The sequence below is a fragment of the Ammospiza caudacuta genome, chromosome 5 (genome assembly GCF_027887145.1).
Source record: "Ammospiza caudacuta isolate bAmmCau1 chromosome 5, bAmmCau1.pri, whole genome shotgun sequence".
NCBI lineage: Eukaryota > Metazoa > Chordata > Aves > Passeriformes > Passerellidae > Ammospiza > Ammospiza caudacuta.
In genome coordinates, this window is record NC_080597.1 from 7,052,229 (window position 1) to 7,067,510 (window position 15,282).

The 15,282-nt window shown below is 42.4% G+C and overlaps 1 protein-coding gene across 3 annotated transcripts; it reads left to right on the forward strand.

Moving 5' to 3' along the window:
* The first annotated feature begins 4,234 nt into the window (after nucleotides 1-4,234).
* Nucleotides 4,235-15,197, forward strand: FAM118A (family with sequence similarity 118 member A). 3 transcript variants are annotated; one of them, XM_058805564.1, is made up of 8 exons: nucleotides 4,235-4,449; nucleotides 7,270-7,325; nucleotides 8,556-8,808; nucleotides 10,034-10,255; nucleotides 10,794-10,922; nucleotides 11,675-11,960; nucleotides 13,574-13,606; nucleotides 14,960-15,197. In XM_058805564.1, the coding sequence occupies exons 1-8, from the start codon at nucleotides 4,390-4,392 to the stop codon at nucleotides 15,055-15,057; spliced, it is 1,137 nt and encodes a 378-aa protein (XP_058661547.1). In that variant the 5' UTR covers nucleotides 4,235-4,389; the 3' UTR covers nucleotides 15,058-15,197. The 3 variants fall into 3 exon arrangements, with proteins under 3 accessions (XP_058661547.1, XP_058661549.1, XP_058661548.1); XM_058805566.1 differs by lacking the exon at nucleotides 4,235-4,449 and adding an exon at nucleotides 5,002-5,875; XM_058805565.1 differs by lacking the exon at nucleotides 4,235-4,449 and adding an exon at nucleotides 5,003-5,898.
* Nucleotides 15,198-15,282: the final 85 nt, after the last annotated feature.

Genomic DNA, 15,282 nt, shown 5'->3' on the forward strand with positions numbered 1-15,282 from the left:
CTAAATGTTGCACTAGAAATGTGGACGTTGTGGAGTCGTCAGTGCCCTGATCAGAAGCAGAAAGTGGTACCAGGAGCTAAAATGGTAAATGTTCTTTGCAACCTTTGTTTAAACTCACAGAAGCTGGAAATGGTCAGGGCCTGAGAATGTCCTTGTTCTTCCTAGTTTTCCTAGTGGAGACTTCTATCACTTTCTGTGCTGTGTTCCTGTAGTGTTCAGGTAGCTTGTGCTTTCCCTCAGAATTTAATTCCATTACCAGCACTAACATACTAACACCAATTTTTAATATTACAACATGGATTACCACAGTACTGCACTGATGAAATTCAAAGAAGTGGGATCTGAAATGACCTATGGTTCTTATATAATAAGACAACAAAGATGAGCACCTAAATTCTCATAGCCTGCTTTAGACCTCCATCAGAGTCACTTTTATAATGCTTATCTTTAAGCATTTTTTTTTAAGTTAAAAAATTGGCATATGAACTTCTTTTCTACTTGGGGACAGATCCTGCTAGATAATAGCGGAATCAGATTGTTTTTAATATCTGCTTTCCCCAGTTACACAGCACTTCTTCCTGCATGACACACTGCTTCAGCATTTGAAACAGAAAACAGTGTCTGCTTTTATGATTACTGTTTTCAGATCTAATTTCGGTTGATCATTAAATCTGTTATAATTTATCTCCACTTGTTCACATTGCTCTTTCTTCCTGTTCTTAAAAACCCACAAGAATTAGTTTTGACTCTACCACATATAGTCTCAATTTTCAGTTCCTTTTTTTCTTTTTCCATCCAAGAGAGGATAATGTGTAGGCATGATTCTGGGATTTGGCATTTGTGGCCACCCTAGCAATGTTTTTCAGATTATACATTAAAACTGACTCTCCATTTTAGCTTGTATGACTGAGAGAAATAGGTAAAATACCATTGTGAATGTCAAATGGCATTATCTCACCATTCAATTTTTATATCCCACTTTCCATTTAAAACTGATATAAAACCAAGGTACCAGAATAGCCATCATTATAAATTTTACTTATCAACATGACCTGTAAAACTGATAATAATGGAAAAAATTCTATTTTGAAACCTGTGATATCAGAATGAAATATTTTTCCAGGTGACTGCAAGCATGTATAAAAAATTCTTGTTATTTCACACCACCAAGATTCTTTCATGTGAGTGTCAGATGGCAAAAAATAAAAACTTTAGTACTGGTATGTGCTTGACCTTCATATTAATAAAACCTAATTTCCTTTCGTAAAATTCCACTGACAAAGGCAGAAGACTATATCAATCCAACATAACCATTGCAAAAAATTCCAGTATTCATTAAAGAGTGTGTTAAATACCATCCAAGCCCATAGGATATAGAGGCAACTATCAGAGCTAGTTAGATATGCTTCTTTTAAAATAATAAAGGATGACAGCAGAGTAGAGCCTTCCACTGTGGAAGGACTTGCTCAGTATCTCCACCATAACACACAATGTTTAGATTTTCTTTGTGCAAGAAATGCCTGAAGGATCTAAGGGAATGTGTAAAATCAATGTTCCACCATGAATGCTTCTCTCCCAACCATTAAATTTCCACAAATTATACTATATAACCCATCAAACATCAGATTTGTTTAAACACCTTCTGCAATTCTTTGATGCTGTATATAATGAATTTGCAGAATATCAGTGCAGTTACTCATGTTTGTGTTTTCAGGCTACTTGGAATGCAAAAGATCTATGTAAATCTCTCCTCCAGCTGCACCAGATGTAAAAAAAGAAAAAAATTATAAGGAAGATAAGAAACTTGGCTTTGATGATTTCTCATTAGAAGTTTTGCTTACTAAATGGGCATGTCTCACCATCCTCCTGGTCTTGTTGGTGGTGTGGGATACAGAATGCTGACTCAGGTGGATGTGCCCCAGATTCTCATGGCACTCCTTACTGCCTTTTTCCTTCCATCTCATTCTTGCTTTGCTGCCATCCCAGAGCTCCCAGTGTTACTCAGCACCTCTCTCACGGTGTGACAAAAATGCTGAAGCAATATGAAGAACAGGAATTCACAGCACAGCAAGCCCTTAGGTGCACTAGGCTGAGCAAGGCAGAGCCAGCACCACTCCTCATCCCTGCTGCTCTGGTGCCCTCTGCTGAAGTGTCCACCTGCCTGGATTCTGAGTCACTGGGCAGGGACAGGAGCCTCTGCCAAGTGCCAGATGCTGCCACCTCTTTATCTTGATATATTTCCATTTCTGTTCTGTCTCAACAGAAAAGCAGAGTATGACTCTTCACTTCCTTTCTTTCCTGCGGTGGTATTTAGGCTTTGTTATTTTTGAAATTTGTTCTTTTCCTTCCTCACATTTTATAACAGCCTTTTATTGAGCTTTGGAAGATTACATGTGAGTTGAGGTGATAACAACAGTAAGAACTATATTTTGTAAGAACTCCTGTTTGTGTGTGTGTATAAAAGCATTAATCACTTAAATTAACAATGTCATTTTTGTTCCTTCCTGGAAGATTTTCTCATGTGCTCTAAAAATGGGGGAAAACAAGACACAGGTAAGTCCTATCACTCAGCACAGCTTTTCTGCAGTAAATCAGTACTTTTGTTTGGCTGCACATAAACAGCCTTACTCTCACTCGGCAGGGATACCTAAATTGTAAAGGCTGTAAAAACAACTTCTCAGGTTCACATAACAAGCAAGATGAGGAACTGTCTGGTCTCCTGTTCCAACCACCAGACCTTGTACATCCTCCATGCTCATGCAAGTTACAGTGATTACATGAGGACCAAGGAAGGAATCAGTAAGTTGAGTGAAAATTAATAACTAGTGCTGGAATTAGCTCTTATTACCAGGCAGAAAGAAATAGTGCTTGTGGCTTGACTGTTTAATTATTTTTTGATCTTATTTTCTACATAAGCTAATGACATAATTGCTAAATAAACAAAAGGGAAAGGATCAGAACATCCTGTGAGCACAGATGGAGCATACAATGTTCACACATTTTAAGATATTAAATTAATTTAATTTTAGCAAGAGTGTCATCAATCTCTGAGATGAATAGGTATTTTTTGCATGCTCATTGAGGCACATGGAAAGCTGTGGTATGAGTACAAGTTTTGGTCTGTTAACAAACTTCAGCCACATTGAGAGGCAAACTTTCTTGTGTAAAGTGCATGTATTTTATGGTTGGTTTTTCTCAAATATTAAAATGAATATTATATGTGTTGTGTTAGAAAGTAATGCTGTATTAATTCTCTTAAGCGCTGTATTAAATATTGTTTTAAGTTATAAAAAATGTTAAAATAGAAACTATGCTATGTTAGGATACTTTTTTAAAAGAGGACTCGCAGCAAGATAGTAGCCTCAGGACACCTAAATCTTTCAGAGAAAAAGAATTTATTGCCCTCTTTTCAGAAGAAACAAACTTCTTCCTGTCTCGAAGGTGCTGTTAGGATTCAGAGGAAGAAGTTCATGATGACCAGACAGAATCCTGTATTTGAATGGAATTTATGCATCATGTATGAATATGCAACAGGCTGTTGTTTTTAAGGGTTAATCCTCTGTTAACAGGGGTCCTTTTTCAGGCTTGTGCTGCCCAGAAAAAGGTACCCGGACGTCCGTAACTCTTTGTCTCTATTGTCTCATATTGTCCTAATTCAATTTGTCCAAATTATTATTGCTCTAATTGTATTACTATTTTTATAACAATTTTTATTAATATTAAACTTTTAAAATTTTAAAAACAAGTGACTGGCGTTTTTCACATTTCTGCTCTGTTAGGGAAATTTCTTATTCTGACAGGGCCTCACCACCCTCACAGCAAAGAATTCCTTCTGCACATAGCCTTGAAAACCCCAGTTATGGAATTAAAACCAGAGAATTAGGCATTTTCAACAGAGTTTTGCAACAGGAATTTGGGGGTACAGGTCTGTTACAGCCTCCTTGGGCACAATTAGAGCCTTTAGTTATCTGACTGTAAGATTTAAAGCGAGGCGCTTCAAAGGGAGGGGGAACTGCTGATGGGAAAAAAGCTGCAACTGAGCTAAATATTGTTACCAAACACCAGAATAAACCATGCTGAAGGACCTGGAAGTTTTTACACTTCGGCTTTAAGATATTAAAAGCTGGGGAAAAAAAAAAAAAAAAAAGAAAAAAAAAGAAAAAGAGAGAGAAGGATTGGAAGTGGAAGAGGAGGAGGGAGGCGCTGTGGGTGCTGCGCTGTGACTCGCTGAGGGGAGCCGGCTGTGTGCAGCGGCGGGCTGCGCTGCCCTGCTCTCCGGGCAGGTTAACGTGCCCAGGTGGCCTGTGCCACTGCTGTCACTGCTGTCCCAGGTGGCCTGTGCCACCTGCTGTCTGTCACTGCTGTCACGGCCTCACAGCACCGCGCCTCATGCACGATGCCCCGGCCACCCCCGCCAGCCCCACCGTGCCGTCAGTAGAGCCGCACAAGGTAACGCCGCCGTCTATGCCTGCTTTTATTTATTTATTTATTTATTTTAATTTTTCCTCACTGTAGTGTTTTTCATTTCTAACATCTCTATCGCCAATACGTTTTCAGAGCACCAAATGCTTAATACGCGGGTTAGCCAGGTCGCTTTCTGCTGCTGTGCTTGACGCAGACCCGCAGCTGGGCGCTCTTGCCTCTCAGGGGTTTCCAGTGAGAGGAGCCGCTCCCGTGCCCGATCCCAGACCGGGACCTAGCGGACAGACCCGCCGCCCACCCTGCTGGGGGTTTGAGCGGAACGGCCGCGATTTGGGAGCAGATTCTGATCGCAATCTGCATTTCCGAGCTGTGCGGAACCTCGGCGGCGGGGTGGCTGTTTCCCGGGCGGCGGGAGGCTCGGCTCCGCAGTGCGTCCGGGGCGCTCCCGGAAGCCGGCCGGGAATTGAGAGCGGCGGGAGCGGCTTTCCCGTCCTGGCAGCCGGCAAGGAATTGGGAGCGGCAGGAGCGGCTGGCCCGGCCCGGCAGCCGGCAGGGAGTTGGGAGCAGCTGCCCCGGCCTGGCTCTGAACCCAGCAGCCGGCAGGGAATTGGGAGCGGTTTTCCCGGCCCAGCTCCTGCTCCTGGCAGCAGACAGGGAATTGGGAGCGGCTCTACCGGCCCGGCAGCCGGCAGGGAATTGGGGGCGGCTGTCCCGGCCCTGCTCAGAACCCAGCAGCCCCCAGGGAATTGGGAGCAGCTGTCCTGCCCCGGCCCGGCTCCTGAACCCAGCAGCCGGCCGGGAACTGGGAGCGGCTGTCCTGCCCCGGCTCCTGACCCCAGCAGCCCTCAAGGAGTTGGGAGCGGCAGGAGCGGCTGGCCCGGCCCGGTTCCTGAACCCAGCAGCCCTCAGGGAATTGGGAGCGGCTGGCCCGGCTTGGCTCCTGCTCCCGGCGTTGTTCGTGGTTCTTCTCAGCGGGAACTGGCGGGCTCGGGACCGGGCATTCCTTTAGGGTTGAACGTTTTAGGCTGTTTTCAGCTATCAGAGTGTCTGGGAACACTCGCTTTGTTGAGTCAGCGCGGTGACCCGGAGCTGCAGCCGGTGAACGGAGCTGTTATTTCACCGATAAGCCCGGAGTGTGCAGGGGCAGGAAAGATGCGAGGTTAGAGTTGATCCGATGTCCCCTCGTTGTGCTGGGAGTAAGGAGCCAGCTCCCATCCCGGCTGCCGGGCATCCCACAGTGAGCTCCCAGTTGCAGGGGAAGCCAGGTTGGCAGGCGGCTGTCCCCACCTGCGGTCAGGCCCGGAGCTTGTCCCGGAGCGGCTGGCAGCGCTCGGAGCACCGGCAGATGTGACCTGCATCCCCCATCGCAGCCATTCCTCGCTGGGATCGCTGCTCCCGCTGCGCCTTCCAGGAATAACTTTGGGAGCTAAAAGGAAACAGCGAGGCCTGAAATGTTGGTATTGACAGCAGCCCGTGGTGAGATGTTCTTATTAAATGTGGGGATTTTAATAAAATTATAATAATATTAATAAAGCTTTTTTGAATGGGGTTATAAAATAAGAACTGTTTTTTCCACAAAAATAAGTTGCGCTCTCTTGCTGTCTTGTTTTTGCATTGCGCGTTTTTTGTTTTTGCGTTTGTTTTGTACATTGTTTTTGTATTTTGCCTTTTGCACTCGTAATGTTCCCATGTATGAAGGGGACGTGTTTTAGAGGTGATTATGGTGACACTGGGATGGTGGCCTTGGTGATCCAGAAGGTTTCTGCCAGCCTGTGTGATTTTGAAGTGCTTTGCCTTAAACAGATTATTGTCCTGATTTTTGGATGTGCTAATGACAACAGTGGGGGCACCTCCATAGGGTACAGTTGGTCAGGGAAGGGAGTACAGAGAAAATAAATATTACAACAAGAAAAGATTTTTCTGCCTTAAAAGACACCCTGGGTGCATTTGCTGAAGACATCTGTGGGGTTTTTTGTTTGGGTTTGTTTTGGTTTTTTTTGTGGGTTTTAAATTTTTTTGGAGGGGGGCTTGTGATGGTTTTTTGTTTGTATTTTTTGGTTTGGTTTGGGGTTTTTTTGTTAGTCAAATCATCTCCAAACTTGGAGCTTCTTGCTTCCAAATTAGTTTCCAGCACATGAATGAGAGAGCTGGCAGCTATCTTAGGAGACCTAGGCTCTGGCACAATGTTTATTTAGGGGATTAGGGACTGCAATTTGCCATCACCATCACCAAAAACTGTGTCTCAAAGCCAACCAAAAATTACATTCTCATAAAAAAATAAACCCCTGTAATGAAATTTGGGGGTTTCTAAGTAATGACCCCATAGCCAGTTCTCCTGCCAAGACAAAGTCTTTCCTGTACTTCAGGCATAAGGCATAATAGGTGATACAGAAATAAGTTATTTTTTTCTCAGCACGTATTTTAAATAAAATCTCTCATACCTTGCAGTCTGGTCCTGTAGCCAGAGGGCTTTTTGTGAGCAGGAAATAAAACCAAGAAACTCATTAATTGACTTGTAATGACTTGTAGTTTTAGTGGGAGTGACAAATTTTATCCTGAATTTAGACACAAGAATTTTTTAGCTGCATGAATAGCTGCATCTCTGTTACCCAGTCCTGTGGCATTTGGAAGCTCAACTGGAGTGTGCTGGGTTTGACACTTGTCCTTTGGCAGGTTTGTTTCCATCAGTGCCTGGCTTCACTGGGACGTGACACATGGAGCCTTGATATTCAAACACTTGTTTAAGGAATAAAGAGAAAGAAAATCAACAGTAATTAATCTGATTTTCGTTTTGGCTTTTTCTAAGGTAGAAGCATTAAGAACTCTTTTGCTTTTTGTTTTATTCAGGGCTCAGAGATGGATTCACCAGAAGGGGCCTCCATTAGAAGTGAGCAGAAATACAGGTAACTTTTATTAGAGTTGATACAAAACCATCTCTTAATGAACATCTGAAACCACAGTGGGAATAAACTTCTGAATATTGAATACAAGAACAACATCATGCCAGAAAACTTGAAATTATCCCCGGAGCTAGTTCCTTCACTGACCAAGTACTTCTCTCACTCAAGTTATTTAGTGAGGAGTAAACAATGAGAGGAAAAAATTTGGGCTAAATGCAGCAGGAAGGCATGGGGGTATCAAACATATTTTATTTGTAGGCCCTAGCTGGCAACCATACCTGCATGTTTATTGCTTTGCCTGAGGCCATTTCAAGTTGACCATTATAGTTTGACCTGCATAGTTTCAGATGATTGTGAAATAAAATGTGTAATCATCTTTATTACCATGTTGCCAGGAACTGAAAATCTGTAAAGGCTGTTTGGAAAGTCAAGGGAGTTCTGGGTTTCTGTCCTGCTGAAATCCTTGTTTGTACAGAGTGATTTTGCTGTATGCATTTTCACTTATTTGCTGAGTAATCATGAAAGGCAGATTTTCCTCACATTCCTCTCTGCTGGTTTTTGCAGAGACTGTGGATGTAACACCAACACTCCTCTGAGAGGGATCTGTGGGTAGTAATGTCAAAACAGTGAGTTGGATGAACCCTTGATCTGCACCAGCATGGCTGCTATGTTCACATATCCTACAGTGTTCAGAAATGAGAATAAAATAGTCAGCTTTTTCTCTGAAAAAATCTGAAAGTTTGTTTTCTTGGAATAGTGTGGCTTGTCCCTTTGAAATAGTTGTACTTCCTCTCTATCACATATGTAGTAGTTCAGTCATTGGACAATCTTTTGCCTACTTTTTTCAAAATTTCATTGGAAATGGTGTTTGGCTTGCCCTGGAAATTGGCAATTATCAATTTGGATCTCAGAGATAGCGGTGGTTTGAAGTTGTTGCCTTTTTTTGGCTGGCATTAACCATTTACCACATTTATTTGTCTGAAATGGCAAAAAGGCATCAAGGCTATTTGTTGGTTTGGGGGAGGCCATGAGCTTCTGTGGCTGGAATAGAGGAGAATGTGTAGGAGTGGAGAGCTGTTGTGCAGGAATGGAGAGCTGTGTTCCTGCAGGTTTGTTGGTGTTTTGGAGACACTTTCATGGCTCAGGTGAACTTGTGGAGTCGGTCCCTGAGCTCTTCATGCAAGCCAGGAAACGCGCTGTGAGCAATGAACGCTTTTGTTTTCTGTGTTTAAGGAAATTCCTAAAAAGTCTGATAAGAAAGCAGCCTCGGGACCTTCTGCTGGTGATTGGGACGGGGGTGAGTGCTGCAGTGGCCCCAGGAATCCCAGCACTGTGCTCCTGGAGGAGCTGCATCGAGGCTGTGCTTGGAGCAGCTGAGCAGCTGGAGGTGCTGCACCCCGGGGATGTCGCTGAATTCCGCAAGAAGGTGGCCAAAGAGAGGGACCTGCTTGTGGTGGCACATGATCTCATCAGGAAGATGTCACCAGTGAGTATGTTTGTTACCTCTGTTCATTTCTAAGCCTACTATGTGGTTATGTTCTAAGGGAACATTTCTTCCAAAAGTTGATTTTTTTTTTTTAATGGTGAAAATAGAAATTTTGTGAGTAATCATATTACTGTAAATGCAGGGCCACTGATGAAGGAAGAAATGATGAGAAGGACTACATCTTATCAGAAGGCTAATTTATTACTTTACTATATTATATTAAAGAATACTAAACTACACTAAAGAATACAGAAAAGATACTGAATGCTAAAACGATAATAATGAAAACTTGTGACTCTTTCCAGAGTCCCGACACAGCTTGGCCCCAATTGGCCCTAATGAGGCAAAACAACTCACACCAGAATCCAATGAAACAATCACCTGTGGGTGAACAATCTCCAAGCACATTCCACATCTGAGCACAACACAGGAGAAGCAAATGAGCTAAGATTTGTTTTTCTTTTCTCTGAGGTTTCTCACTGCCTTTCAGCTTCCCAGGAGAAAAACCCTGGGCAAAGGAATTATATTCAGGGAATGTGAATGCCACAATCACACAGCACATTGTACATGTTGGGGAGACTAAAAAAATCCCTGGGTTTTAGTATAAGTTAGCATTCATCAGAATTAATGCAAACAGGAGTCCTGACTATTAAATATTTGCTGTAATGTTTTTGAGATTGAAAGAGGAATTTCTAGATCTGTGGCTATAACTGGAGAGACCCTGTAAGTACAGCTAGGCCTTGATCCTGCTGATGGCCTTGGGCCAAACATTGTGAACAACAAGAGTGCAGATCACTCTTCCCTGAGGACAGCCTGTGCATGCCCAGTCTCACTCATCCATCTGAGTTTCCAGAGGTTTTCAGTGTAGACCTTTGCCAAGTATTCCTTCTAGTTTAAATAATCTGGATGACAGACATAGTGCTAAATGTAAGCTGGGGTGAGCCTCTCAACAGCTCTAGTGTGACAATAAGTCTGCATGTGTTCATAGCAGATTTAATCATATAAAGTTTTATCAGCCAGGAATGAAAACACAGAAATTGCTGTCCTCCCCCAATCCCTCTTTGTACTATATCCCAGGGATATTCAGGATATACTGAATAGCTGAATACTGATAAGATACTGGTGTGTGAATCCAGGGTGAGTTAATTTCAGTGTTGTTCTATTGCACTTGTATTACAAGCTCTCTTGAGAAACCCAGACAACTGTTCCTCTCCTCTTTCCTCAGCGTACCGGGGACACCAAGCCCAACTTCTTCCAGGATTGCCTAATGGAGGTGTTTGATAATTTAGAGCAGCACATTCAGAACCCTGTGGTTCTGCAGTCCATCCTGAGGCTCATGGAGAGAGGCACGATGGTTCTGACTACAAACTATGATAACCTGCTTGAAATATTTGGTCAGCAGCAGGGTAAACCCATGGAATCTTTAGACCTTAAAGATAAGGATAAGGTATGATGAGAGCTGTAAAATTATTAGACTTAATTTATGACAAGTTGGCACATAAGCTGCACTGAAAGATGTTTTCCTGTTTAATGCCCAGACATTTCTTTTACATATCTCTTTATTCTGAATAATCTGGTAACAGTTACCAAGGAGAATTTCAGTGACATGTTTGTCAACTGGAAAAACCCACAAATTATTTAACTTGTGTAAAGTCATTGTTAAAATGCCAAATAGAATTTCACCTGGCTGGTTGTTAATTTGCTGTTCATACCTTTCTGTCAGTGCTGCTGGAACTTGCTCCTTGGTTGACTGGCTGTTTAACCCAAAAAGCCAGAGACAGCTGCAGTGTCAGCCATCACCTCTTTGTAATTACTAATTACACAGCTCACTTTAAATCATAACGATCTCTTGCTGTAGGAAAGTGCTAAAGGAGTTGTTTCTGCTTTAAGTGGTTTTTAAGTCAGTTCAGCTGTATAGTTTTGCAGATTCATGGTGAGTGTGGTGTATAATAATAAAAGGATGTATCTTGCATGATGTGCTTTAGGTTCTTCAGTGGGCAAGGGGCCATGTAAAATATGGAGTTCTTCATATTCATGGCTTATATACAGATCCCTGTGGAATGGTGCTGGATCCCTCAGGATATAAAGATGTTACTCAAGATCCTGAAGTCATGGTTTGTATGACCTTTAAAATTTTGACTATGTTTTGCCAAACAGTTTTCTTGTAATCACTGCAGACAAGATAACTAAGGTTCTGTGGGATCATATAAATGAAATACTTGGGGACCAGAGGAACTATTCAGAATTATTCAGGAAGATGCCTCTGTTGCAAGGGCAGTCTGTGCCCTTGGCCGTGTAAATCACAACCAAACCCCTCAGCTGGAGGTCACAGTTTGTGTTTATCTCTGGAAAGAACAGGAGCCTCAAAATACTGGACACCAGGACAAGGATGCATCATCATATGATTGCTAGGTTTCTTAGGGGTTTAAACCAGTACCAGGATCCTGGATTAATGTCATGTTAGCTGTCATAGGAAGTCAAACATTTGGTCAGGAATACTCATTTTCCATATTTAGAGGTTGATTTACAATATTCTGTCACCCCAGTTCTTTCAATTTAAATTCCCTTGCTGGCAGCACTTACATGCCTATTTAAATTAAATGGAATGGCTTGGGCTGGAAGGGACCTTAAAGATCATCTTGTTCCTACTCCCATATTTGTATTATAAATTTGTCCTTTTTTATGTGTAGGAACAATGGCTTTGAAATGTCAGTTTGGCCTGGTCCTAAAACATTTGCTTTTTTCAAGTCACAAGTGAGGTTCTGCTCTGCTGAACCTTTTCTGGCTGATGTATTTTAAAAGTTCTGACCTTGGCTTTTGCCTGCTGAAGTAAATGTGGCTCTTCTTTCTTTCTGTTCCTTCACAGGAGGTTCTCCAGAACTTGTACAGAACCAAATCCTTTTTGTTTTTGGGCTGTGGAGAGACTCTGCGTGACCAGATATTCCAGGCTCTTTTTCTTTACACAGTAAAGAACAAAGTGGATCTAGAACATTACATGTTGGTGCTTAAAGAAAATGAAGACCACTTTTTTAAGCTGCAGGCAGATATGCTGCTGCATGGAATAAAAGTGGTGTCCTATGGGGACTGCTTCCAACAATTCCCAGAGTATGTCCAGGATCTGACTGCTCAAATCTGCAAACAGAGAAGTCCAGGTAATGTGGCCTCTTCAACAGCACAATCTGCAGCAGGTCCTGGGCAGTTTGCCCTGCCTGAACTCTGCAGCTGATGCAAGGCACTGACCTCGTGTGCAGCTTTGTTGCTTGTGAGGGACATGTGGCCAAACTGTAACTAAATGTTTTTTATTTAAATCTGTGGATTTCAGGGGTCTGTGGATTCTTGCAAATTTAATCTTGAATTCTGGATTTGTGTCTTTGTTAGTATTTGGTAAAGATGTTCACTTAATATGTATTTATGATGTGAACTATTTGAGCTTATTGAGTATTACATTGTCAGAAATCTGACTTGTCAGGAAAAGAGATTAAGAGAATTGAGGGGATTAGCTGGTGGGATAAGCTGGTTGAGCCACAATATCTGACTGAGCATAGAATGGGAAATTTAATCACTGCATCCAGTAAGTGTTTGGCTTAGTACCCTTAGGGTTGTGAAGAGAATGAAGAGAAACAACAACTGTATGTCTAAGGAGAGAGATTTCTTTAATGTTTTCCAAACAAGGACAGTTCAGTTTTGGTTTATCCAGAGAAGAGAGGAAAATAACTAAATGACCTTGGGAAGAATCACTGTTTGACAGCTCTTCTATTTATCATTTCAGTGAAACTGTTTTGTCTAAAATTATTCCCAGTTGCTGCATAGGAGGAACCTTTCCCTGAAAAGTGTGTGTCCAAATTAATATCCTGGGTTTTGTGACTTGGTGAATATTCCAATTAGACTGCATTATGTTTTTCTTTCCATGAAGGGTAGGAAAAATATTTATCACACCACTGAGGTTTCAGGAAGTTTGTCTGATTTGCAGCAGACTTGTAAGAAGAGGGACCTTACTCAGATTTGAAAACCTTGTGATCTCATTTACAAGTCAAGATCCCAAACAAACCCATTTTCAGGTGTGCAGAAGTGCTCTGTACATCACCCAGCTGTCAGGATTTGGTTTTTTTGTGCCTATTTACAAACTCTATTCTAAGATGTAGCAGGGGGAGTTGTTAAGAGGGTTATATCAAAGAAATGAGAAATGCAAAACCAAGATAAGCCTGATGCAGACCGGGGACTACAGGAAAAGGAACACAGCAAACCACAGGCAGCCCAGGAATCCTGGAATGCCTTGAGAACCAGTTCCTAGGAGAGGTGAAAGAGCCCAACAGAGGAGAGGCTCAGCTGCACCTGGGAACAGGGTTGGTAGTAACCTGGACTGGAGTAATCCTGTCCTGGTGGAATTCTCAATCTGTTAAACCATGAATGAAGTTGCTTAGCCATATGATTTGAAAAACTCTGTCAACTGGGGAAGTTCCCACTGACTGGAAAAGAGGAAACACAACCCCTACTTTTAAAAAGGGAAAAATTGCAAACTTGGGGGATGTGGGTAAAAAAACGGGCTGGATGGTCACCAGGCTGGACAGGTTTAGAGCAGCCTGGGATAGTGGGAGGTGTCCCAGCCCTTGGCAGGAGGGTGGAACTGGATGAGTTTTAACATCCCTTCCAACCCAGACCATTCTGGGATTCTAAATACAACCTTGCTGTTTTGGGATGGTGCATAAAAGTGTAAAAACTTCCTGGACGCTCATGTGTGTTGCTGATGTCTCTTACACTTCTCTAGATGCTGACCGGGTGGACAGCACAACGCTCTTGGGTAAGTAATGTTTTTATTTTTACAGAAAGTTCCATTATCCTACCCACACAAGAAAATTATTTCCAAAGTAATTAAGTGATTACTGTGCATTTAGCTCTGAAAGTTTGCTGAATACTCTCTGGTTTTCTTTCTGCTTAGCAGCAGGTAACTAATGGCCTTTTCAGGTCTATCAAATGACAAATTATTACCTCAGAGTACTCTGGTGAATGCTAGTAACTTTTTATTTACATTTTCTGGAGCTTTAACATGCTAACATCAATGAGATTTTTGCCTTAGATTTCCAAATACATGTTTCTGTTCCAAAAGCCTCCCTTAAGGGGGTCAGGAAGAGTGAATCTCAAGGGTGTGATACCGAAGGTGATTTTACAGCTGAGCTGTTCAGGTTGCTCTGTGCTATTTCTGTGAATAACCCAAGCAATAATACATTCCAATTGATGGAGAAGATCTAGTGAAACCACTTTAAAAGATTCCACTCCTGAGAGCTCTGTGCTGCTGCAGCCAACATCAGAGTTGTATAGAAGTATCATTTGGTACTGCATGTAAGGGCCTTGGGCAGTGCAGGAGGTGCAAACCCTGCTCCTGACCAGTCAAAAAGCACACAAGCTCCAAGACACTTTTGTGCAGGTGTAAAGGCAGAGATTAATTCTGTAATTCCAATGAGATTTTAAACTTACCTGTCTCTCAACTAAGTTCATAAATCCCAACTTCAATAAGTACAGTTAGGCAGTACAGAAACCAAGAGTACAATTTATTCCAGTCCCTCTTAACATTGCTTTCAAGTCCTCCTTTACTAACTTGTTTGCATCATCTTTAGGTAGTTTTACCACCTCTTTACTTGTAGCTCAGACTACAGACCAGGTAAAAAACCCAAGAGGATTATTGCATGTAAAACCCCACAACCTTCTGCTTTTGAAGGAATTTCTATTCCATTCACTTTACTCTCCAGTTATGCTGTTTATGTACTTCCAACAGCAGCTTACACTGAGGATTTTTGCTGCAGACTTCAGGGATGGCTTAAGTTAGGACCACTGGGGTAATCTATTTCAGCCCTCCACCTCAAGCTGGGGCCTCTGAATAAGGGATCCAGACTCAGGTGTGAACTTCACAGGTGTTAAATTAGCTGTGGCAAAAGGCAGCTGAATCCTGAGCTGAGTCCCTGTTGTTTGTGTCAGTACTAGAGATCAGTTTTGGGGGAGAGCTTGAGCCCAGACATTTAGCAGAATCCAAAGATGAGAACCTTGGGGGGAACCAGGATTGTGTTTATCTTGCTAGCTGGTGCTTAGAATAAAAAGTACACCAAGCACATGGATATGGCAATATTAATGTGTTTCCTTTCCCCCTCTGTCACCCCAGGAACATCATGTGTGGACTGTGCTAAAAGGAAGTTAGGAGAAAGTGGCACTGATTCTCCTAAGAGGATCAAAGAGTCAGATATGCCCACTCTTGAATGAAAAAACTCCAGACACCAAAGGCCCACCCCAGAAGCTTTTTAACAGTAGGTGTTTAACATCTGCTGCATGGAAAGTTTTGAGATGGTATTTTCATGATTTTAAATTGAATAAAATTGTACATGCTAGCTTTCTCTCTTCTAAAGCCATAACTGTGTCATGTGTAAAGCTTGAGAGTAAAATGAGTCCCTCCCCTGGCACTGCCAGACCACTCAGGCAGGACCTGCA

Bases quoted from the DNA above. Each gene is read 5' to 3' on its own strand.
- FAM118A (XM_058805564.1), top strand. From the start codon at position 4,390: ATGCACGATGCCCCGGCCACCCCCGCCAGCCCCACCGTGCCGTCAGTA. The intron at 4,450-7,269 runs GTAACGCCGCCG...TGTTTTATTCAG, and splicing joins CGTCAGTAGAGCCGCACAAG to GGCTCAGAGATGGATTCACC. The intron at 11,961-13,573 runs GTAATGTGGCCT...ACACTTCTCTAG, and splicing joins CTGCAAACAGAGAAGTCCAG to ATGCTGACCGGGTGGACAGC.